The sequence below is a fragment of the Entelurus aequoreus genome, linkage group LG24 (assembly GCF_033978785.1).
Source record: "Entelurus aequoreus isolate RoL-2023_Sb linkage group LG24, RoL_Eaeq_v1.1, whole genome shotgun sequence".
In the NCBI taxonomy this organism is placed as follows: Eukaryota; Metazoa; Chordata; class Actinopteri; order Syngnathiformes; family Syngnathidae; genus Entelurus; species Entelurus aequoreus.
The window spans coordinates 29,175,526-29,199,302 of NC_084754.1; the positions used below are offsets into that span (position 1 = coordinate 29,175,526).

The 23,777-nt window shown below is 40.4% G+C and overlaps 2 protein-coding genes across 2 annotated transcripts; one reads left to right on the forward strand and one right to left on the reverse strand.

Annotated features, from left to right (window-relative positions):
* Positions 1-461: 461 nt before the first annotated feature.
* On the reverse strand, positions 462-4,340 carry chtf8 (CTF8, chromosome transmission fidelity factor 8 homolog (S. cerevisiae)). Its single transcript, XM_062035459.1, has 3 exons — positions 4,242-4,340; positions 3,890-4,013; positions 462-873 (listed from the first exon to the last, which is right to left on the reverse strand). Exons 1-3 carry the CDS (start codon positions 4,259-4,261, stop codon positions 619-621), a joined length of 399 nt encoding a protein of 132 aa, XP_061891443.1. The 5' UTR covers positions 4,262-4,340; the 3' UTR covers positions 462-618.
* A 629-nt stretch (positions 4,341-4,969) lies between these two features.
* utp4 (UTP4 small subunit processome component) lies at positions 4,970-23,518 on the forward strand. The gene is made up of 16 exons (XM_062036019.1): positions 4,970-5,447; positions 8,258-8,446; positions 8,543-8,627; positions 12,273-12,362; positions 12,429-12,640; positions 12,738-12,909; positions 13,539-13,630; positions 13,753-13,849; positions 14,072-14,136; positions 16,944-17,066; positions 17,150-17,306; positions 17,546-17,652; positions 20,031-20,126; positions 21,495-21,680; positions 21,759-21,869; positions 23,247-23,518. The coding sequence occupies exons 1-16, from the start codon at positions 5,289-5,291 to the stop codon at positions 23,361-23,363; spliced, it is 2,058 nt and encodes a 685-aa protein (XP_061892003.1). The 5' UTR covers positions 4,970-5,288; the 3' UTR covers positions 23,364-23,518.
* Positions 23,519-23,777: the final 259 nt, after the last annotated feature.

A 23,777-nucleotide genomic window follows, 5' to 3' on the forward strand; every position in this document is an offset into this window, starting at 1 on the left:
TGGGTTGTCTGCATGAATAGATGGGTACCCAAGGACATTATTGCATAATAGTTTTGTGTTAGGTATTAACCCTCCTTGTGTGATGGTAGATGCTGTAGGCTTCAATGCAGACCACATGAGTTCTAACCCCGGTTGTGTCAGGGAGGACATCTGGCGTAAAAACCAAGCCAAACAAATCATGTGATTGACTTGTGTCTTACCCAAGAGAATTGAATAAATAGTCTACTGCATGGATGTTTCGAGGTTTAGAAAATTCTCAATTTGCATTATGGGATCATTTGTTTCCTTTCCATGGCCCAAATAGTGATACACTTTTTTGTAAAGTCAGATAGTCCTCATCATCCATGTTCTAAAGAAAGGCAATATTAATTTGATGCTAAAACATTGTATTGAGCTGGGCTAGTCCGAGGCCCGCGAGTCCAGCAAAACATGTCTCTAGCAACAAGTGATCTGCTAAGTCAGAAGAAAAACACAGCTTTTTTCCCCTTTATACTTTTATATAAAACAATTATATTTTACGGTTACACACAAACAAGCAGTCTCCTAAAAAGAAAGCCATAAAACATTCAAATGTTGTATCAGTTAGTTTTCCTTCCCACATAACTCAGTCCAGGCCTACTATACTTTCTTGGGCACATTCGTGATGATGGGTTTGGGTCGAGTCTTGAAGATAAGCTTTCGCTTGATAAGTGCAGACACACAGTAGGAGGTGGAGCGTTGTTGCTCCGTTTCCATGGTAACCTTGGAGGCATCATGGTATTCCCCAGTGTCCTGTGATTGGGCAGCATGTTTAGTGAGGACAGCAAAGGGTTTCTCCAGTTTGACCTGCTTGCCATACAATATGTGATGTCCCACAATCAACACTGGCACCCCCTGGTGGAATGAGAAATAATAAAAGATAACCAGAGAAAACAGAAAGAGAAGAGAAACATAAAACAGGCAACTAAGCTCAGCATCTGAAATCGAATACTTCTGTAGGTACACAAGCAGCATTTTGTTCAGGTGAAAACAGACATAAGCTAATACAAACAACAACAGAAAAAATTAACAAATTAAATAAATGGTTTGTCAAAAACAGACTATATTTGAATCTCAGTAAAACTAAAATACTGCTATTCAGTAACAGTAGAAGAGAAATTCAAACAAACACAAATACATGAGGAAGACATTGAAAGTAGAGATGTCCGATAACGGCTTTTTTGCCGATATTCCGATATTGTCCAACTTTTAATTACCGATTCCGATATCAACCGATACTGATATATAAAGTCGTGGAATTAACACATTAGTATGCCTAATTTTGTTGTGATGCCCCGCTGGATGCATTAAACAATGTAACAAGGTTTTCCAAAATAAATCAACTCTAGTTATGGAAAAAAATGCCAACATGGCACTACCCATATTTATTATTAAAGTCACAAAGTGCATTATTTTTTTAACATGCCTCAAAACAGCAGCTTGGAATTTGGGACATGCTCTCCCTGAGAGAGCATGAGGAAATTGAGGTGGGCGGGGTTGGGGGGGCGGGTTTGAGGTGGGGGGTGGGAGGGTGTAGCGTCCCGGAAGAGTTAGTGCTGCAAGGGGTTCTGGGTATTTGTTCTGTTTATGTTGTGTTACGGTGCGGATGTTCTCCCGAAATGTGTTTGTCATTCTTGTTTGGTGTGGGTTCACAGTGTGGCGCATATTTGTAACAGTGTTAAAGTTGTTTATACGCCACCCTCAGTGTGACCTGTATGGCTGTTGACCAAGTATGCCTTGCATTCACTTCTGTGTGTGAAAAGCCGTAGATATTATGTGATTGGGCCGGCATGCAAAGGCAGTGCCTTTAAGGTTTATTGGCGCTCTGTACTTCTCCCTACGTCCGTGTACCACTCCGTACAACGGCGTCATAAAAAGTCATAAATGTAACATTTTGAAACCGATACCGATAATTTCCGATATCACATTTTAAAGCATTTATCGGCCGATAATATCGGCAGTCCGATATTGTCGGACATCTCTAATTGAAAGGGTAATATAAACCACATTTTTAGGTGTAATAATAGATAACAAAATGAACTGGAAACCTCAAAAAAAATATACAACATAAATTGGCAAAATATTTCTATAATGAAATTATAGAAAATGATGTTCTAGACCAAGAATCACTACACATTCTTAAATAACTACAAAAGTATACTTCATTCACTAATTGTGTTACAAAAGAGGTCAGTTAGAATAATACGTAATGTTGGATATAAAAAAACATACAAACCCTGTATTTATTAACTCCAAAATATTGAAATTCAAATATTTGGTGTGTTTGCAAACAGCTAAAATTACGTACAAAGCAAACCGAAGAATGTGCAACAATTATTTTCAACAAAAGAGAACTACACCTTTTGTGTATCAGTATGTGGCAATGCATGTACTAATATGATCCAGTTTAGGCGGCTGTTCAAATTACAAGTGTTTACAAAGTACAAGGAAAAAGAATTGTGATTAACGTCTTGAACTTGTTGAAAATAAGACATTATTCATTGTGTTAAGTAAATTGTAACTGAGTTAAATCTTTATTAAGAGAAGTGTTTATTTATGTGTATTTAGAGTTCATTGATGTGTACCCCGCCTTCCGCCCGATTGTAGCTGAGATAGGCTCCAGCACCCCCCGCAACCCCGAGGGGAATAAGCGGTAGAAAATGGATGGAATGGATGATGTAAATTGTGTTATAAAATGAGAACAGTAAAGTGAATCCATGTGTTAGTAATTGCTATGAATTGTAAAAGGGATAGGATTAAAAAAGCTTTGCTTCTTCCAACTCTTTTTCAGACATGTTGTAAAGAGAAATGAAAATGTGTAAAATACGTGATTTGAATTATGATTTGTATTATCCACTGATGATAATCCTTCATTAATCATGTAATCACGACATGCTGAAGGAAAAGGAAATGTAAAACTTGACATATTTATAACATTTAAGTGAATAATGACAGGTTACATGATTATATCAAATCATATTCTGGCCGCTTTATAATGATTTTATTGGCACTTTTTATTCATCTTAAAAAAAAAAAAAAAGACATTTTGGGGGGTTCATCTAGATATCTTCATGCCATCTTTAAAAAGTCAGAAACCTATTTAAGGTTCAGGGTTTCCTCCAGATTGCCAATATACCTGTGGTGGCAAGGACGTGGCCATGGGTGTCGGCATATGGTACCATCATATAATTTGCATAATCTCAGATGATTGATATATTTTCTTTGAAAAGTCTAAAAATAAGTTATACGCTGTCAGACCCACTCGACATCCATTGCTTTCGGTCTCCCCTAGAGGGGGGGGGGGTGGGGGGGGGTTACCCACATATGCGGTCCTCTCTGGCTCTGTACCGAGGATGTCGTTGTGGCTTGTGCAGCCCTTTGAGACACTTGTGATTTAGGGCTATATAAATAAACATTGATTGGTTGATTATACATCCATTTAACAACACAAATGTGTTATTACTAAGTACTAACAAACAATATAGTTTTTGTACAATATAGTGTCTCTGGTGTGATGACATCTAGGATTAGAGTGGGATGGGGGGGGGGACGGGACTTTAGAAGTCTTTGTATGGGGGCACAGAATTTGATGCTACAGCCCAGCCATTTGTTAAAAGTGCAACTATCCTGCACAAAATGTATCATGACTTATTGGATCATTAATTATTGCCAATCAGTCAAGTCATCAAAAAATAATTACATATAGTTTTAGCTAAGGACACATTTAGTGGAGCACATACGCCTGGGTGTTGTTTCCAATGCTGTATTAACTGTTATGCGACGGGATTACACATGTAGTTCCAGGATGAATGTGTACCACAGCTTCTTCCCACAATCAAAACAATAATATTGTGTAGTAATTGTTGATTACCTCTTTGGTATAGAGCAAATCGCCCATCACATTTCCCGCCAGACCAGAGTTCTGTCTGGACACCACTTCTCCCTGCAGCTCGATCAGCAGCCACTCGGGAGGACTGCTGCTGTCCACACTCGCCCTACAAAAGGTACAAACAGTCGTAAACTAAACATGCGTAAGCCTACATTCATTACTTGAAAGTTGAAAACCGCCATTTTCCCTGTTTCTGAAACGGATAATGCTTTCTAACAACAAAAGTGTTGCTGAGTTGAACACTCGAAATCGCTTTTCTTAAAATACATTACTACAAATAGATTGATCTGTTATTCGATGTTCGCCAATGATAGCAGATAAAAGTTGATCTTACCGTATGACTATTTGCACCATTTGTCAAAGTAGTCAGGCCCGCCGGTCCCAAAATAAATCTGCCGCGAAAATACTACGGAAACTTCGTTGGGACATTCGCGTCTTGGTGAAAGTGACGTCACATACAGCGTTTTTAAAGGGACGATACTGATATTTTTTTTGCTATGATCGAATACTAATCAAGAATATTTGTTGCTTGAAAATGTTTAGAATAATTAAATTATTTTCTCTGTTGATCTTTATAATAATCAAAATAAAACGCAAGGCAACGATTTCAGGCAAACAAAAACACGTTTACACAACGCATTTGAATAATTTAACAATATATACATACAACATATAAGACACTGTAAAAAAAAATAATAATATCGTCTTCTTTTACTACATTCTATTGTTTGGGGGGAAATTAAGTCAATGGCGCAAAAATAAATACATAAAACCAAGAAACTACATTTGTGTGCGTGTGTGTGCAATATAAATTGATACAACAATATCAACAATGCGAAAACATTGAAAAACAAGACACATATGGACCTTGTTGAACTTGTATCGATCTCATTGTGATCTTACACTTGGTAGGTAATGTCGATATTTGCCCAAATCTGAGTTACTGACAGCCTGCATAATCTCGAGAGTGCACAAATTATTATATAATTTGTTCACGTGTTGTACATTGAATAAAACAGATAAACAATGTTTGTGTTTCACGACGTTTGCCGAGTGCGCTTGCGCAGTACGAGCTGTTTCCTGAGGATCATCTCCGGGTCATAGGTCTACAACATGGCTGCCAGTGTTTTCCAGCGTGTTTCACGCATGTGAACGGCGTATAAGCTTGAGTTTAACTTAATAATAACATTGCGTGTGTAAAGAGGAAGGGCGTCTTTTCGCCTTATTTTTATACTTATTCGTTGTCCAAAATAGCATGCGCTGCATTTGATAATTGAGGTGTTTTACTCGATAGCGCATAGCAGCGTGTCGTAGTATTTGTTGGACACTAACACTCGTGTCGACAACCCACTTGTGCGTGTTTTCTCCCCCGTTGGACAAAATGGGCGAGTTTACCGTGCACCGGGTTCGATTTTTTGACTACATGCCCAGCGCTTTGAGAGCCATGGCGTACAACCACCGCTCCGAGCGACTGGCTGTTGCCCGGACGGACAGTAGTGTGGAGATCTTCAACTTCTCTGACAACTACTACCAAGAAAAGGTAAGTAGACACTTGCATCCCAGAAAGTACCACATGTTTTGTGTTATTATTAATGCTATGTATTGCATGTCTTTCACTCTTATTGACTAGAGATGACAAACATGTCAACATTGCATTCATAAACTGATCAATTGCATTGATTGAGACTGTTATTAGTAGGTTGCACAGTGAAGTACATATTCCCTACAATTGACCACTAAATGGTGACACCCGAATAAGTTTTTCAACTTGTTTAAGTCGGGGTCCACTTAAATTGATTCATGATACAGTTATATACTATCAGATATATACTATCATCATAATACAGTTATCACACAAGATAATCATCAGGGTATATACATTGAATTATTTACATTATTTACAATCCGGGGTGTCAGTTATCAACAATTGAGAACAGAGAAATGGACATTGAAACAGTGTAGGTCTGACTTGGTAGGATATGTACAGCAAGGAGTGGACATAGAGAGAGAGAGAGAGATCAGAAAGCACAAGAAAAAGTATCTACAGCACGGTGGGAGAGGGGTTAGTGCATCTGCCTAACAATATGAAGGTTCAGGGTTCGATCCTGCGCTTGGGATCTTTCTGTGTGGAGTTTGCATGTTCTCCCCGTGACTGCGTGGGTTCCCTCTGGGTACTCCGGCTTCCTCCCACCTCCAAAGACATGCACATGGGGACAGGCTGATTGGCAACACTAAATTGGCCCTAGTGTGTGAATGTGAGTGTGAATGTTGTCTGTCTATCAGCGCAGAGACGTCATCAATTGATGCACAGATGAGTGGTCCACCCCGGGTCTCGACTTTGAACAGCTGGCGCTTCATCTGTGGTCACCTGATAACCTCTCAACGTAGGAGAGGGGGGCAGAGCAGAAAAGAGACAGCAAATCAACTGGTCTAAAAGGGGGGTCTATTTAAAGGCTAGTGTTTACAAATTAGTTTTAAGATGGGACTTAAAGGCCTACTGAAACCCACTACTACCGACCACGCAGTCTGATAGTTTATATATCAATGATGAAATCTTAACATTGCAACACATGCCAATACGGCCGGGTTAACTTATAAAGTGCAATTTTAAAATTCCCGCTAAACTTCCGGTTGAAAACGTCTATGTGTGATGACGTATGCGTGACATCAATCGTTGAAACAGAAGTATTCGGACACATTGTATCCAGTACAAAAAGTTTGGTTTTCATCTCAAAATTCCACAGTATTCTGGACATCTGTGTTGGTGAATCTTTTGCAATTTGTTTAATGAACAATGAAGACTGCAAAGAAGAAAGCTTTAGGTGGGATCGGTGTATTAGCGGCTGGCTGCAGCAACACAACCAGGAGGACTTTGACTTGGATAGCAGACGCGCTATCCGACGCTAGCCGCCGACCGCACGGATGATCGGGTGAAGTCCTTCGTCGCTCCGTCGATCGCTGGAACGCAGGTGAGCACGGGTGTTGATGAGCAGATGAGAGCTGGCTGGCGTAGGTGGATAGCTAATGTTTTTAGCATAGCTCTGTGAGGTCCCGTTGCTAAGTTAGCTTCAATGGCGTCGTTAGCAACAGCATTGTTAAGCTTGGCCAGGCTGGAAAGCATTAACCGTGTAGTTACAGGTCCATGGTTTAATAGTATTGTTGATTTTCTGTCTATCCTTCCAGTCAGGGGTTTATTTCTTTTGTTTCTACATGCAGTTAAGCCTGTGCTATCACGTTAGCTTCGTAGCTAAAGCGCTTCGCCGATGTATTGTCGTGGAGATAAAAGTCACTGTGAATGTCCATTTCGCGTTCTCGACTCTCATTTTCAAGAGGATATAGTATCCGAGGTGGTTTAAAATACAAATCCGTGATCCACAATAGAAAAAGGAGAGAGTGTGGAATCCAATGAGCCAGCTTGTACCTAAGTTACGGTCAGAGCGAAAAAAGATGCGTCCTGCACTGCACTCTAGTCCTTCACTCTCACGTTCCTCAGCCACGAATCTTTCATCCTGGCTCAAATTAATGGGGTAATTGTCGCTTTCTCTGTCCGAATCGCTCTCGCTGCTGGTGTAAACAATAGGAAAATGTGAGGAGCCTTTCAACCTGTGACGTCACGCTACTTCCGATACAGGCAAGGCTTTTTTTTATCAGCGACCAAAAGTTGCAAACTTTATCGTCGATGTTATCTACTAAATCCTTTCAGCAAAAATATGGCAATATCGCGAAATGATCAAGTATGACACATAGAATGGATCTGCTATCCCCGTTTAAATAAAAAAAATTCATTTCTGTAGGCCTTTAAATGCTAGTGTATACAAACAATGTGGGGACGGCGTGGCGCAGTTGGGAGAGAGTGGCTGTGCCAGCAACCTGAAGGTTCCTGGTTCAATCTCCACCTTCTACCATCCTAGTCTCGTCCGTTGTGTCCTTGAGCAAGACACTTCACCCTTGCTCCTGATGGGTCCTGGTTAGCGCCTTGCATGGCAGCTCCCGCCATCAGTGTGTAAATGTGTGTGTGAATGTGGAAATAGTGCCAAAGCGCTTTGAGTTCCTTAAAAAGGTAGAAAAGCGCTATACAAGTATAACCAATGTAAACATTTACGGTGCAGATAGTGATAATAATTTGATAATGCAGTCTAGAAATGTAATGTTGATTATTTGTATCATCAGTGTCCTTGTGTTATTTAAGACACAGCAAACTTTTTTGGAACTTATGATGCTTATTCAGTAAGCACTCTATTTTAAACGATGTACAGTATATGCACTCATAATCTTGGTAGTTGGAAATATTGTTTTACTACGATGCTTACAAGGTGTGTAGTGATGAATTACGAAGTTTTGGTTTGACAGGTGATTCCAGGACGGGAAGGTGGTAGCATTGAGGCTTTGTGCTGGGTTGGGCTGCGCCTCTTCAGCGCTGGCTTGAGCGGAGAGATCATAGAGTATGACTTGGAGAACTTGCAGCCCAAGTACACAGTGGATGCCTATGGCGGACCAATCTGGGCAATCAGTAGCGACAACAAGGAAACAAAGTTAGCGGTCAGTCGAGATTGTGTGGATCATTTATTTCCTCCACTCCCACTTTGCTATGAAAATGTGTTTTTGTATGGTTTAATGATGCATATTTTATTGCAGGTTGGGTGTGAAGATGGGACGGTGAAGATATTTGAAATACTGAAGGACAGGATTCAGTTTCAAAGGAACTTTGAAAGGCAAAAAAGTAAGAATGGGGACAGTCAAATGTTTCATCCGCCATTCTACTGTTTGTGTATGTGTTTTAGCAGCAACACCTACTTAGATAAAAGTAGGGATGTCCCGATCCAATATTTGGATCGGATCAGCCGCCGATATTTGCCAAAAAATGCGTATCGGCAAGGCATGGGAAAATGCCGATCCAGATCCAGTTTTTTAAAAAATTCCCGTCCGTGTTTTCCAACGCACCGATTTAAATAAATAATAATAAATGGGTCATACTTGTATAGCGCTTTTCTACCTTCAAGGTACTCAAAGCGCTTTGACACTATTTCCACATTCACCCATTCACACACACATTCACACACTGATGGCGGGAGCTGCCATGCAAGGCGCTAACCAGCACCCATCAGGAGCAAGGGTGAAGTGTCTTGCCCAAGGACACAACGGACATGACTAGGATGGTAGAAGGTGGGGATTGACCCCCAGTAACCAGAAACCCTCCGATTGCTGGCACAGCCACTCTACCAACTTCGCCACGCCGCCCCTATAATAAATAAATAATACATTCCACTTTTCTGCTGCTCCCTAATTTCCGTTCCGCATTTTCCAGCACACCTTCAACACATCCACAGGTCTGTGTCCTAACCGTTAAGACAGCCATGTGAATTAAAAGTTACCGGTAAAAATGTGCGATATAGAAAATGACTATATCGTGATATTTGAGTATACATTCTCATGCAGTTGCTTTGGCAGTGGCCTAGTGGTTAGAGCAGTGGTTCTCAAACTTTTTTTGTCATCCCTCACTTTGGACAAGGGGGAGTTTTCAAGCCCCACCTGCCCCCATCGCCCCAACAGAACGCTAATGCCAAGCTTAACATTTTCAAATTTATTGAACATCAAGTAACATCAAGTTGTATACATTCAAACTCAATAACATAAAATAACATCAAGTTCAATAATAAATAAAATAACTGTGCAGCTGTGGTATAACTTGCATCAAGTTCAATAGCAAATAAAAAAAAGTGTTATAGCTTGCATCAAGTTCAATAATAAATAAATAAAAGTGTTATAACTTACATCAAGTTCAATAATAAATAACACAAAAGTGTTATAACTTGCATCAAGTTTAATAATAAATAAAAAAAAGTGTTATAACTTGCATCAAGTTCAATAATAAATAAAAAAAAAGTGTTATAACTTGCATCAAGTTCAATAATAAATCAAATAAAAGTGTTGTAACTTGCATCAAGTTCAATAATAAATCAAAACAAGTGTTATAACTTGCATCAAGTTCAATAATAAATCAAAAAAAGTGTTATAACTTGCATCAAGTTCAATAATAAATCAAATAACTTGCATCAATTTCAATAATAAATACAAATAAATTTGCCACTTTGCAATCTTTGCAACAGAAAAAAGGAGGCGCTATATGCATTTGGCAAGACAGGTCAAGTGAACATGAGTTTTACAGTACTCCAGCATTAGTGGCTGCAATGAGCCTGTTTTGCACTGCACAGCTTTTCAAATAGGGGTTGCAGGCTTGACACTGCCTCTGTTAAAACCTCATTGAGTTTGGGGCTGAGCTGGCTTGACGCGAGTGCTTCCTGGTGAATGACACACAGTGTGTCCAATGCGCATTTGGCGCAACCCTCTTTATTAGAGCCTGCAGCCCGTTTCTTGACTTTGCCATGGTCTATGCGCCATCAGAGCAAAAGCCCACACAGTTTTCCCATTTAAGGTCGTATTCTTTGAGGAAACTGCCCATTATCTTGAACAGCTCATCAGCAGTGGCTCTATTTTTTATGTATTTGCAAAACAGCAAATCCTCGCACAGTGACTCGCCATTCACAAAGCTTCCGCTTAGCCCCGCCCCCATTAGTTACTGTTGCTATGTCTGTCAAACTTTCGCTCCTACCTAGAAATGTAAAGCCTACAGGAAAAATAAGTAATTTACATTTATTTATATAGCGGATTTCACAGACAGAATCACAAAGTGATTTACAGTATGTATAGAAAATGAAAGCATAGTAAAAAAAAAAAATCTTAAGAATATAATAAAAAAAATTAAAGTGAAATTTCCTCCCGTTCCTCGCGCCCCACCTGTCATGTCTCTATTCCCCACCAGTGGGGCGCGCCCCACACTTTGAGAAACGCTGGGTTAGAGTGTCCGCCCTGAGATTGGTAGGTTGTGAGTTCATACCCTGGCTGAGTCATACCAAAGACTATGAAAATGGGACCCATTACCTCCCTGCTTGGCACTCAGCATCAAGGGTTGGAATTGGGGGTTAAATCACCAAAAATGATTCCCGGGCGCGGCACCGCTGCTGCCCACTGCTCCTCTCACCTCCCAGGCGGCGAACAAGGGGATGGGTCAAATGCAGAGGACATATTTCACCACACCTAGTGTGTGTGTGACAATCATTGGTACTTTAACTTTAACTTAACTTTAGCTGCTGGCATTACACGACAGGCTCTTCCCACTCCTTCTTGTGTCTGCTTCTCACAGACAGCAAGCACACCTTCTTACACACGTCACATACTGTCACGTCACATACTGTCACGTCACATACTGTCACGTCACATACTGTCACGTCACATACTGTCACGTCATACGTCACATACGTATACGCCCTCTCCCAGCAGAGAGTTAGCAGCATGGCTAACGTTAGCTGTATGCTAGCGCAGCCGTGTGAGCGGTAATAATGAAGGAAGAATTAATTAATTCCCAAGAAAAACAGAAGTCCATCGTCTGGCGGTGGTTTGGCTTCAAGTGGGAATATGTCGAACAGACAACCGTAATTTGTCAAGTGTGGGGCAAAAGCGTTGCTATAAAAAGTAGCATTACTGCTAATATGTAGCGTCATTTGAAAAGTCACCCGTTAGAGAATGAAGAGTGCTTACTCCGCACGTCAATATCTCCGTTTGGTGCCACACCATCAAAATGCAGAGGCAAACATTTCCAGATCCAGATTGTGATTTCCTTCTCTGCATGAAAGTTTAAAAGTAGCATATATTAATGCAGTATGAAGAAGAATGTTTTAATGTAGACACATAGAATAATCATACTGCTGTGATTATATGCATCAAGTGTTAATTCAAGGCTAAGGCAAAATATCCAAATATATATCGTGTATCGCGATATGGCCTTAAAATATTGCGATATTAAAAAAAGGCCATATTGCCCAGCCCTAGTTCAATGATGCCATTTCTGTTGGTCATGTATAATTTTGTCTATTTTGTGTTTATCCATGAATAAACAGGTCAGTTTCTTGTTACCAACCATTGTGTATTATTCAAACTCACCTAATTTAGCTGCCTCGTTGTTATCAAGAGTACCGGTACTAAAACCCTTTTCAACATGAATCTGACAACTAAGTAGGCTAAATAACTTTAAACTTTAATACATGCTCAGATAAGGCCAGTATCGGTATCGGATTAGAAGTGCAAGAACAACATCGGTATCGGATCGGAAGTGCAAAAACCTTGATCGGGACATCCCTAGTTAAAAGTAACTGCAAGTTAACTTAACAGTGGAGGTCTTTGCCCACACATTAATTTGATAATGCTGGCTTTCAACGTTGGCCCATGTTTCCTCCGTGACTCTTTTGAAACCTGTAGTAGGCATATAGTTCATGGGCATTATGACATATGTGTTACTGTAATCTTCCAGGTCGTATAATGAGTCTTTCTTGGCACCACTCTGGCACACGTGTGGCTGCTGGCACAATGAACATGATCAGAATATTTGATGCTGAAACAGGTAAACTAATACAAAATCACCATTGATTTGGGATCAGTTTAAAACATTCTACTATCCTTAAATTAGGTCACAGCGCACACAGAATGCTGGTAGAAAGAGGTGTTGGGGCACCCAGGAAAAGCGAGGTGGTGGTTTGGGCTATTATCTTCTTATCTAACCAAACCATCATCAGTGGTGATTCTGCAGGAAAAGTCCAGATGTGGGATGGAATCACAGGAACACTTGTCCAAACTCACCTAATCACCAAGTTTGATGTTCTTGCTCTTTCTGTAAGCCAGGTGTGTGAGTCATAAGACGAAGCCACACATAAGAAGCCAGTTTCAAATTCATGTTCCTTCAGAATTGATAGTGTTGATTATCCTAACTGATTGACAGGATGAGAGCAGTCTCATCGCTGGGACGTCCGAGGGCACTGTGGTACAGTTCCAGTTTCTCTCCAGCATCGCCGATCAGCAGAACAAGGACTGGGTCCGAACTAGGACCTTTAAAAACCATTCACATGATGTGAGGGCGCTGGCCCATACTGACACTGCTGTTGTTTCTGGAGGTCAGTGTTAAAGTTCTCTTGGTTGGCGTGATGTTATTCTTTTCTCTTCAGCCACACGACTTAAAAGTGTCATATTATAATTCTGTTTCCTACATTTAAAATACTTACTTGTGGTCTACATAACATGTAACAGTGGTGCTTTGGTCCAAATTTTGCATTGATTTGTTTTAGCCAATTTTCAAGTCGCTTTTAGACCGTCGCTTCAGAATGTGTCGTTTTGTGGTCGGACTTATTTACGTGCCAAGGCCCTCCTCCAGGCCAAGTGCCCTTCAACTGTGTCTTCTCCCCGTCAGCCATGTTTTAATTTTTAGCGCTTACATATCGAGTCTAATGACCGATACAAGTTAGAAATATTTGCTACTTTTTATTAAAAATGGCAAAAAGACTGCCCACAAAATGGCGCATTTCACCTTGAAGATGGTCTGCAAAACAAAATCTATGTGAAAACGACATGTTATGTAGACCACATTTATTAATAAAAATGAAATATGACCCCTTAAAAATCATAATATGCCCCTTATATAGACCACAACAATACGATATGCAAAATATGTAAATTTTTGTCATTGTATCAGACATTATTAATGTGAACTTGTCTTTTGAAGATTTTATTGTTGTATCCCCTTTAGGTATGGATACACAGTTGGTAGTACGACCGCTGCTGGACAGAGTGGAGAAGAACACCAAAGAGTCAGCCCTTCATAAAATATTGTTCCCACATGTGAGCACCACAATATTATGCAGAAAAAAGGAGACATTATTGTTTCAGTTAGCCACTGAATTGCAGTTTGGCAATCAGCTATTAGTGGACTGTTGCCATAGTAACAGGTTTGTTCTGTGTAGAGGAGTCTGGTGTGTTGTGCAAAGAAGTCGGGGCTTCTCCTCTTCCAGTTCCCAGATCATCTCGAGCTGTGGAGATTAGGGGAGAGCGAAGGGCACGGTGAGAAGAGAACACACATCAATATTAATACCTTTACTGACATGAGTTGGCTCGATAAAGCAAGGCGTGGTTGGTGTATAAGAAGTTCCTGGCCACCAATAAAGGCTGGCAATCCCAAAGTTGTATACGCTAAAGTTGTGTCAAAAATAAGCATATTGTTTTTAAAATTGGCCACTGTATATTATTGTGGTGTAATGACTGATTTATTTGTCTTTTTTCCAGGGAAGCCAGGTGACAGTTTACCTTTGAAGAAAAAGCCAGAGAAACTTATTCATCTGAAGAGGAAGGTGTGTATTGCGAAGTGCCTTTGATTTGCCATGACCAATTTACTAATGTGCTATGTTCTGTTTGGAAAATAAATATATTATTAGTAAATACATTTCAAAGCGGCCGAAATGAATTTCCTCTGTCGGTAGACGGGCCTCTCCCTTAGAGATAGGGTGAGAAGCTCTCATTCGGGAGGAGCTCAAAGTAAAGCTGCTGCTCCTCCACATCGAGAAGAGCTAGAAGGGGTGTTCGGGCAAATGGTCAGGATGCCCCCAGACGCCTCCCTGGGAAGATGTTTAGGGCATGTTCGACTGGTAGGAGGCCACGTTGAGGAGACTATGGTCATGTCCACAAGGAGAATTTCAAAAATGCATATCCAAGGTTAAAACGATCTCCATCCACACAAGTGTAGCTTCAAAACTGTCTGTCTCCTCACAAACGCATACACCTGCTGTCATGCACATTTTGTCCAATCAGGAGCCTGGAAAAAGCAGCCACAGCTGACTTGGTGGCATTACACCTCAGTTATTATAGTATTTACTTTGGCATACTAGACATACAACGACATGTACATTATTTTTAAAACCAGCCTGCACTTACACTGAGCCCTGGGAACATTATGAATCTTTGTTTAGTGTTTAAAGCTCGCATGCACGCTTGTGCTGATGAAACCCTGAGATATTACATGTACAGTCAGTGAAGTGTACGTTATTTCTAAAATTAGCATGCACTAAGGAGCCAAAGAACCCCTTTTGCATGTCAAAGGCCCTATAAGCGCACGGACGTGCGTGTGCCACTGCAAAACTCTCGTGGAATTATTACGCATTAAATGATCAATATAAAGATACATGTGCAATGAAATGTACATTGTCTTTAACATTAACAACAAGGAAGGAGACATGTTTTGTCTGTTGTTCGGGCGCGCCCGGCTCCTTCTACACAAATGAAAGAAACACACGTAAGTTAACTTAATGATCTGTCATTAAATAAGGACTAAAAACATGAGCTCTTGTTGCATCTTTCTTATGACACAAAGCAAAACGTGTTGCTTGTCAAACTTGTCCTATCAGGTAGCGGTTCGGCAGCAATCGTATCCGAAACAGCTGACCGTCATTGGCGCTGGCGGTGGTGTCGCACAGCCCAAGTCTTTTTTTTGTCAACATTGAGTGAAAATAGCGGCATATTTACGTTCAAACACACAGTAGATCTTCTTATAGTGTGTTTAAAGGCAGTGTTGTTGAGTTTTGAAAATGACAGCGCACAGCCATGACATCATCAGAGGAGTACAAGTCTCCGTTTGTGTCGTGTACACGCATGCGCTGAGCGGAGAGTTTTGGAACTCTACACCTTGGCCAGCGTTTGCAAAAGTCTACGTTTTTAAGGAAAAAAGTATGCGTTTGGGTGTTGACAAAATAAGTGCGTTTATTAAGTGTTCGTGTGGACATGGCCTATGTCTCACGGCTGGCCTTGGAACGCCATTGGATCCCCGGGAGGAGCTGGACGTAGTGGCTGGGGAGAGGATAGGCTGGGCTTCTCTGTTTAAGTTGCTGACCCCGCGACCCGACCTTGGAGAAGCGAAAGAAGATGGATGGCGATAAAATTCAAGGGTATACATAGCTGACTTTTGTGCCTCCTGTCGATTGCAACTCAATGTCCAATTCACATTCACACAGCAGGGTGTAGTCCACCCTCTCACACAAAGTTCTGAAAGGAGGGATGGGATTTCTCTTTTTTTTCTTCTTTTCTCCGTCACTGAACATGCACAGACAGGGATGAAGAGTGAGGAGGTTGCACTTAAACGAGCCACAGTAAAAGTGCTGGTGGTTTTCTTGCTTAGCGGCCATTCTAAGTTGTGCTTGGGTAAGAAATTGGAAACTAACCCTAATTTTCACGCTTTTACTGCTATTTTGTAATTGTAATTGTATGCCACACTGCTTTAGTGAGAGGATTCAACCAATCAGGGATCTGTAAACAAAAGATCACAAAAGTCTTATAGTTGGGAAGTGAAATAAAAATGTTGTTCACACTAGGGATGTAACAATAAACGGTATTAACAAAAATTTGTGGTAAAACTCAGACGGTTAGTGTTACGATTTGAAATTAAAATGATCAAAAAACAGCTCGCTACCTTTTATTGCGAACATGAAAACAAAATATATTAGTTACGATTTTAAATTAAAATGATCAAAAAACAGCTCGCTACCTTTTATTGCGAACATGAAAACAAAATACATTAACGTCTTTCCCCATTAAGAAACAGAATATCCCAATCTAAACTTATATGAACACATTGCAGTCCGAACAACTAAGCTATTCAAATGTGCACATTGCACCTACAAGCTGTGCTCTACAAGCACAGCGTGATCGTCCCATACTCGGAGCAATACGGGACAGAGGTATTTTTATAGTGCGTTCAAGGACCACTGAATAGTGTAGGATGCCACCACGCCCGTCAGAAGAATAACATCCTATCCACTAAAACAAATAAAATACTAAGCCTAAAACATTATCAGTGAAGCATAAGAAACAGAACATGCAAACTAGTGGGTTTTCTAACCATGTGTCTTTTTATTTTAGTTACTGAAAAAATAACTTCGTCAAAAAATTTAATTGTGTATATAAATACTTTTTGAGCACATTTAACAATACTGCGATAATCATAACCTTAATAATTTTGTTACAATTTTCATATCATTACATTCTTAAGTGCACACCAAGTATTGTACAGTATGGTTTGGTTTAGCATGCAGTACCAAATTAACTGATTTGTACAAAGTTTTTGGGTGTAGTTGTAGTGTTAGGCTAATAAGTGTGCTGCTGTGTTTAGGGAGAAGATAATATCTGGTGCAGTGCTCTGTCTCCCTGTGGAGAATGGCTCGCATTCTCCACCATCTCCAGTGTTCGTCTCTATAGGCTCCAGATCCACAACGACGACATCTGCATGTCAAAGGTGGGTACCTAATTGCTGACAAAAAAACGTCTAAAATGTTGTTCATCCAGCACACTTTAATGCTGTCTTCTGGCTCATCATAGGTGTCTAAACTGCCCAAGATCCTTCACAATGCCCAGCAGCTCTGCTTTTCCTCGGACTCCTCCAAACTGTTTGCATCCTGCAGCCACTCATCAGTCATTGTTGTTTCTCTCAGCCAATCTGAGTGCAAATATGTTCATACCCTCAAACCTAAGTCAGGTGAGAGTGCTGATTTTTCCAGGAATTAATCATAAAAGTGTGACCAGATACAGGTACACACTTACAAAACCAGTCTGGATTTTTATTGGGAGTCAAGATTGGTGCCTTAAATGTTTTTTTGTACACTGTTTATGTGGGACTGATTTTGTCACACATGCTCCGCTGATATGTGTCATAACACACACAGAAAAACTTTGTCTAATCTGCTGAGAGAACGTGTGGTATGAATATGTGTACAGGCTCCAGACAACCAGTCCACCTGTTGTATGCCAGTGACGATGGAAAATGGCTCGCGGCTGCCAACACAGGGGGTGAAGTGCACGTCTACAACCTTGAAAAGATGAAGGTAATTTTAAAATGTATTTATTTTTGTTGGTCCACAAAATTTCCCTCGTTTGTGGTGTGGCTCAAATCGTGGAGTTGTTGTCCAGAAACTTTAGGTATCCTGGTACGAATCTAGACTCTGCTATCCTAGTCACTTCCGTTGTGTCCTTGGGCAAGACATTTCATCCACTTTGCTCCTAGTGTCATTCACACTAGTGCAGGAATGTGAATGAATGTTTGGTGGTGGTCAGAAAGGCTCTAGACCAGACCTGGGCATTCTGCGGCCCACGGGCCGCATCCGGCCCTTTGTGCGTCCCTGTCCGGCCCGCGTGAGGCCAATTATAAATTACAAAATAAATTTAAAAAAGTATCTATGTCGAGTGTGCAATACAACGGTGCTGCTTTTGTTTTGAAAATCGTTATTTGTATTACTTCCGTGTGGACGTATGCGTGATTGTGAGTGAATGTGAACAACTGCAATTACAAAATAAAGTTGAAAAAACATCTATGTCCTGCGCGCAATACAACTGTGCTGCTTTTATTTTGAAAAGTATTATTTATGGGCGTGTGTCCGTGTGTAACCTGCGAGTGAAGGTGCACATGCAGCGACAAGTGATGCACGGTTTACACCCGAGACGCCAAAAAGAGAAAAGTTGACGAGGAATGCCGTGTTTTCAACAACACATGAACTGCAAAGCAACGTCCCCTCACCTAAGGTGCGTGCCTGCGCAATTGCGCACTGCTCAAGCGTCCGCTGCGCGCAGCAAGTATATGCCGCGCACCAAATCAAATCCCATCTGAATTCTAAACAAAATAAACATATTTATTCTATGGAATTTTGCAATGCAACTTTGAGTGACAGTGACAACAAGCGGCCCTAATGGTGTTCGTCAACACCGTTCAATTGAACACCGTTCAATTATTGTAATGTCTATCGAGATGCTTCGAGGACAGGAATTATATCGATCACTTTATTGAACAAAACTGTTTATATTCGGCCATAACCACACCAAAAACATGAGTAAAACAATTCTATCTCGAAAAACTAGTCATTTTCTGCCGTACAAACCAGGCCAAAACCAACTTGTCATCTGTCACCAACACGCATAGCACTAAACCACTGGTGCGTTTAAGGCCACACAAAAAGTCGGACAACTCAAACACCACACAAAGTTACACTATGACTCCTCAGTCATACGTGTGCTTATTTTACTGTCATTTATTATTAATGTTAATTTATATATATTAGTCATGGAATGCTGTTACACACACTATGTTGAAGTATTACTATTATTATTATTATTATTATTATTTATCTTACGGTATGTATCAAAAATAATATTGAGCAAAATTTAATTGAAATATTGTCGATGTGGCCCTCCAGCAGTGCTCGGGTAGCTCATGCGGCCCCCGGTAAAAATTAATTGCCCACCCCTGCTCTAGGCGCAAATTGGCATTCATGTTTCTGTCCACAAATATAGCTTGCCACTAGGGATGGGTACCGTTCACAGTTGAACCGATATAGTACCGATTCCCGATTCAATACCAGTACTCAACAGTAGCAATACACTTACGTGTGCGTTTATGAATATTAATTTTTTTTGATGATAAAATCCCATTTTTATTGCAACATTTAAAAATGAGCAGATAATGAGAACCGCTGTTTAGTTATCTTGTTTCATTATCACATTCATGAGTTTCAATTACAGTTGCAAGTCTAAGACGTTAGATGGCAGTAGTGTTAGTTTACATAGTTATTTAGTAGTGGTTTACTTTTGTTGAGCCCTAAAAAGGGTTAATACTGTAAGTATTGTACTTATTACACATCGGGTGTTTAATTGTAACGTGAATCTTAGTTGTAGTTTTAATTACTAAAGTTGGAGGTGTTGAAATTGCCGTATAAAATTGCTAATGCTAATAGTAAAGCATGTCAATAGCAAAGCCAATGTACATTAGCATTAACTTAGCATATTTTTTGAAAAGTGTAGTCTTACTTAGCTTACGTTGGAGCGTTTGTCAACCCAATTCGTTTGTTGGCAGTGAAAATTACATTTACCTCGAGGTAGTTTGGCTGAGTCCACTCTCAATGCTACTGGAGTAATCGGCAAGTGCCGAACGGCGAAGAGCTGAGTCGGCAACCAGGCATGACAGCACACACAGGTACCGTAACATGGCATTGTTCAATTTAAACATGAATCGGTTCCCGGTAGGATCGGCGGGATTTGGCCCGTGCCAAAAATGTACCGGATTCTGTACCCATCCCTACTTACGACCATCAGTGTGAATGTGGACTGAATGAATGATGGGTTCTCAGTTTTCACTGTGAAGCACTTTGAGAGTCTAAAAAAGCGCTATATAAATCTAATCCATCACTACTTGATCCTGTCTGTGTGCATTTAGTGCCACTGCAAAGTGCCAGTGTACAGCTCCTGTCCCACCGCCATGGCCATCCACCCAGTCAGCCAGAACCTCGTCATGGTGCACGCTGATCAGCAGGTGAACACTTCAACATCATCTCTGTCTTTTAATTACGGCCATTGGTCTTTTAGACATGTTTCTATCATTTTAGAAAAGTTTGTTTTTATTCAAACAATACTATTTAGATAAGTTTCAGTCTGGTTTTAGATAATGACATAGCACCAAGTCTACACTGCTTAAAGTCCAGAATAATAATATTTTGTCCCTTAACTCCAAAAAGCCTGTAATGCTGGTGATTGTTGGCCTTCTGGTGCTGGTTCTTCAATGGTTCAAGTCATACTTGAAAGACAGGACTTTTGCAGTAATGACTTTGTGTCTACCAGCGAGCCGCTGTCCTCTTGTATGCCTCAGGGATTTATTCTTGGACCAGTACTTTTCCTCATAATTGTTGCCCCAAAGTTCAGTTTTTGACAAGCAAAGCTTTTCCTTCATTTCTATGCCGACGATCTGCAACTTTAGGTTTTTTTTTCTTTTTAGAACACCCTTATCTCACACGATTACATTTTTAACTGCATGAGATATCAAAGTGTGATTGTCTCGTAATTTATTATACTTAAATGAGTCCTAAACAGAATGCATTGTGTTAGGATCTAACATTCTCGCGAGTGCTGTCTCGGATCTGGGTTCTCTGGCCCCCTACTGCAAAACAGTGGTAAATAATTTGGGCAAAAATCTTTAATTTTGCCAAACAAATTAATTCTGTTAGTTTTTTTCAACTACGCCTTTTGGCTTAAGTAAAGCCCTTGGTTAGCAAGTGAGACCTTGAAATGGCTATCAATGCTTTTATCAATTCTCACCTTGACTAGTCTAAAGCCCTGTATGTTGGGGTCAACCAGTTATCTCCAACTGGTGCAAAATGCAGGAGCCTGATTCTCAACACTGTGACAGAGCCATATCACTTCAGTTCTTCCTGTGTGTTTTAGAGATGAATTTTAAACTTGTAATGTTTGTTTTAAGGCAGTTTATGGTACTGCTCCATCTAATTTGTATGAGCTCATAAACATCCATCACCCCAGTCGAGCTCTACGGTATACCAAACCACAGCAGCTGAAGGTTCCTAGGTCCAAATATAAACAGTGGGCCGATCAGTCTTTCCCCATAGCTGGTCCCAGACTGTAATACGTTTCCAGCCGGCCCATCACAAATTTACATTTGTTTAAGACTAAAGACCTATTTACGTAAAGCTGCAATATGGTACTTAACATTACAGTGACACTTTTATAAATTGTAACCTAATTTTCTATTGTTTTATTATTATGTGCTCTTCTTGTATGCTGTTGTCTTGCATTGTTGTCCAGCACTTTGGGTCAGCAATAAGGGGCTTAACAAAAAAAGTTTGATTGGTTGATTGGAGTTAGCATCAACTTCCTGTCTGTGTGTGTGCAGATATTTGAGTTCTCTCTAGAGCAAAAAGAGTACACTAGGTGGAGCCGCAATCTGCAGAAACATGGGTTGCACCCTCACTGGTTGAAGAGAGACACACCAGTCACCCACGTCGCCTTCAACCCTAAGAACCCGGCTCACATCCTGCTACATGACATGTTTATGTTCTGCATCATAGATCAGAGTCAGGTATGTGAGCAGACCATTATTGTGATGTATATAGCCTTGATGTCATTGATCAGTGAGGCATTTATGTCTTCCGCACAGCCCCTCCCTGACCCACAATCTCAGCTCTCCAATCAAATGACACTTAAAAGTGTACCGGAGTGTGAGAGAATCAAACACAGTCACGCATTCAAGATTTGCAAGACCTTTCAGGTAATATTCAGATACTGAGTCCTCTTTCCTGATAGCCTTGCTTATAGCTAGGGACGTTCCGATCATAGATTCATGCTGCCGATTCCGATCATCCATGGGTAAAATAGACCGATGCAAATTGCTCACATGTATTAACTGTACATTTTTCAATGTATTTATTGTGAGTGCTATTGACAGTTGAACAATATCAGCCCAATATTTAAACGAGTTCCTTATTCTAGTTCTATACATATAATTGTTTGATCAAAACAAAGTTGAATTGCAATGATGCCTAATCAGTGAGGTTCATGACTGGTAAAGCATCGACTCCTTTGGTGCAGCAGAGGACCGTCTGCTCTACCTTATGACTTCTCTGCAGTTAATTTTCCGGCATGATATCCCAGTTTGTGAGGCATTATGCATTTAAGGAGGAGTTTCAGCTCACTGCTGCTTCACATCAGTTTTCTGCCCTTTATTTGATGAAGAAATGCTTAAATTCAGCATTTTCTACTTAAGAACATGTTAAAAATGATTGTCCCTACAAATTGACCTCAAGAAGGCCATTAGTGTGCATGTTTCTGCCCAAAGTGGTACAAAATACAGGAAAAACGCACTCCCCAAAAAACGTAATACAACAAAAATAAAGAGGTGCTCGGCAATAAGTGTACTTACAGAAAAAGCAAGGCCAGCAACACTCGTGTCCTTCTTATAATTTTAATATAAACTGCACAGGTGCTACCAAACACAGGCCGGTTTCGACAAGGTCTTCGCCAGTGTGCAATATTTTAACAGGAAGTGATGCACTTAAACCAAAGTGACACAGACTCCGCAAGGTTGATACAGTAAGTCAAAAGTTTGTTTAATAAGAAAATGTCAAACTCTGAGGGTCTGACACTGCAGAAACTGCGGTGTCAGACTTGACCACCGCAATTGGCAGATTAGCCATTTGTGCCCTTTTCTCCTCGTAGATTACAGCAGGTTTACACTGAGAACTCGATTGATGTAGTAGAGAACACTTTGCTGTCTGCAACATCCTTCAGTTTGTTTGTGGGTCAGTAATGGACCAATTTAGCAAGGAAACAAACTGTTGCAGCAAAGTAGAGACTGAGTTGTGATTAAGTAGTGTCTTGAGCAGCTTTATCCTTAAATGTGTACTATACTTTTGTCAGTACGTGGTGAGGACGCAACAACACATTTGCTCCACTACCTGTAACCAGCGCTGCATTGCAATTGTTTTAAGTCATTCCCAAAAAAGCTGACTTACACTACATAGTTGTGATATTCTTTCAAATATTTAAACACCTTTATAAGATATAACCAACAATACCTGTCTGAACAGTGCAGATTCCCTTCAATTAATGGAAAAAATAACAATTATACACCTCCTACTTCCCACAGCCACTCATGTGTGCGACTCTCTTGGATGATCAGTCCCTGGTCGTAGTGGAACGTCCTCTTGAGGAAATCCTGACTCAGCTACCTGCACCTGTACGACAGAAGAAGTTTGCCACATAAGATAAACAAACTCTCGGCATGTCAGCCCTGATGACAGATTTCAGCAAAGGAGAGTTTAGTCAATTGCGTAATAGCTGGAGGTGGACCACGTCATAACATATCTCTTTGTGGCCGCTATGTAAAGACTGTTTTGATAAATAAAACAAATATTTACAACACAATACTATTTGTTTTGTTTGATCAAGCTCTGCATACTATACTTATATTAACGTTGTCTTGTGGATAGGGCCACAAAAATCACAGAAATGGTTTGCTTTCAATATGAAGAATTTCCATTTGCACCAACTAACGTTATGTCACACTACATGATGGGACAATGGTGGATTTATTCAGCTGTGTATCAATGGTTAAATGATCATCAAACTTTCAATAATTACGCTGTCAAGTGCATACCCAAATTTATACCCACTACAT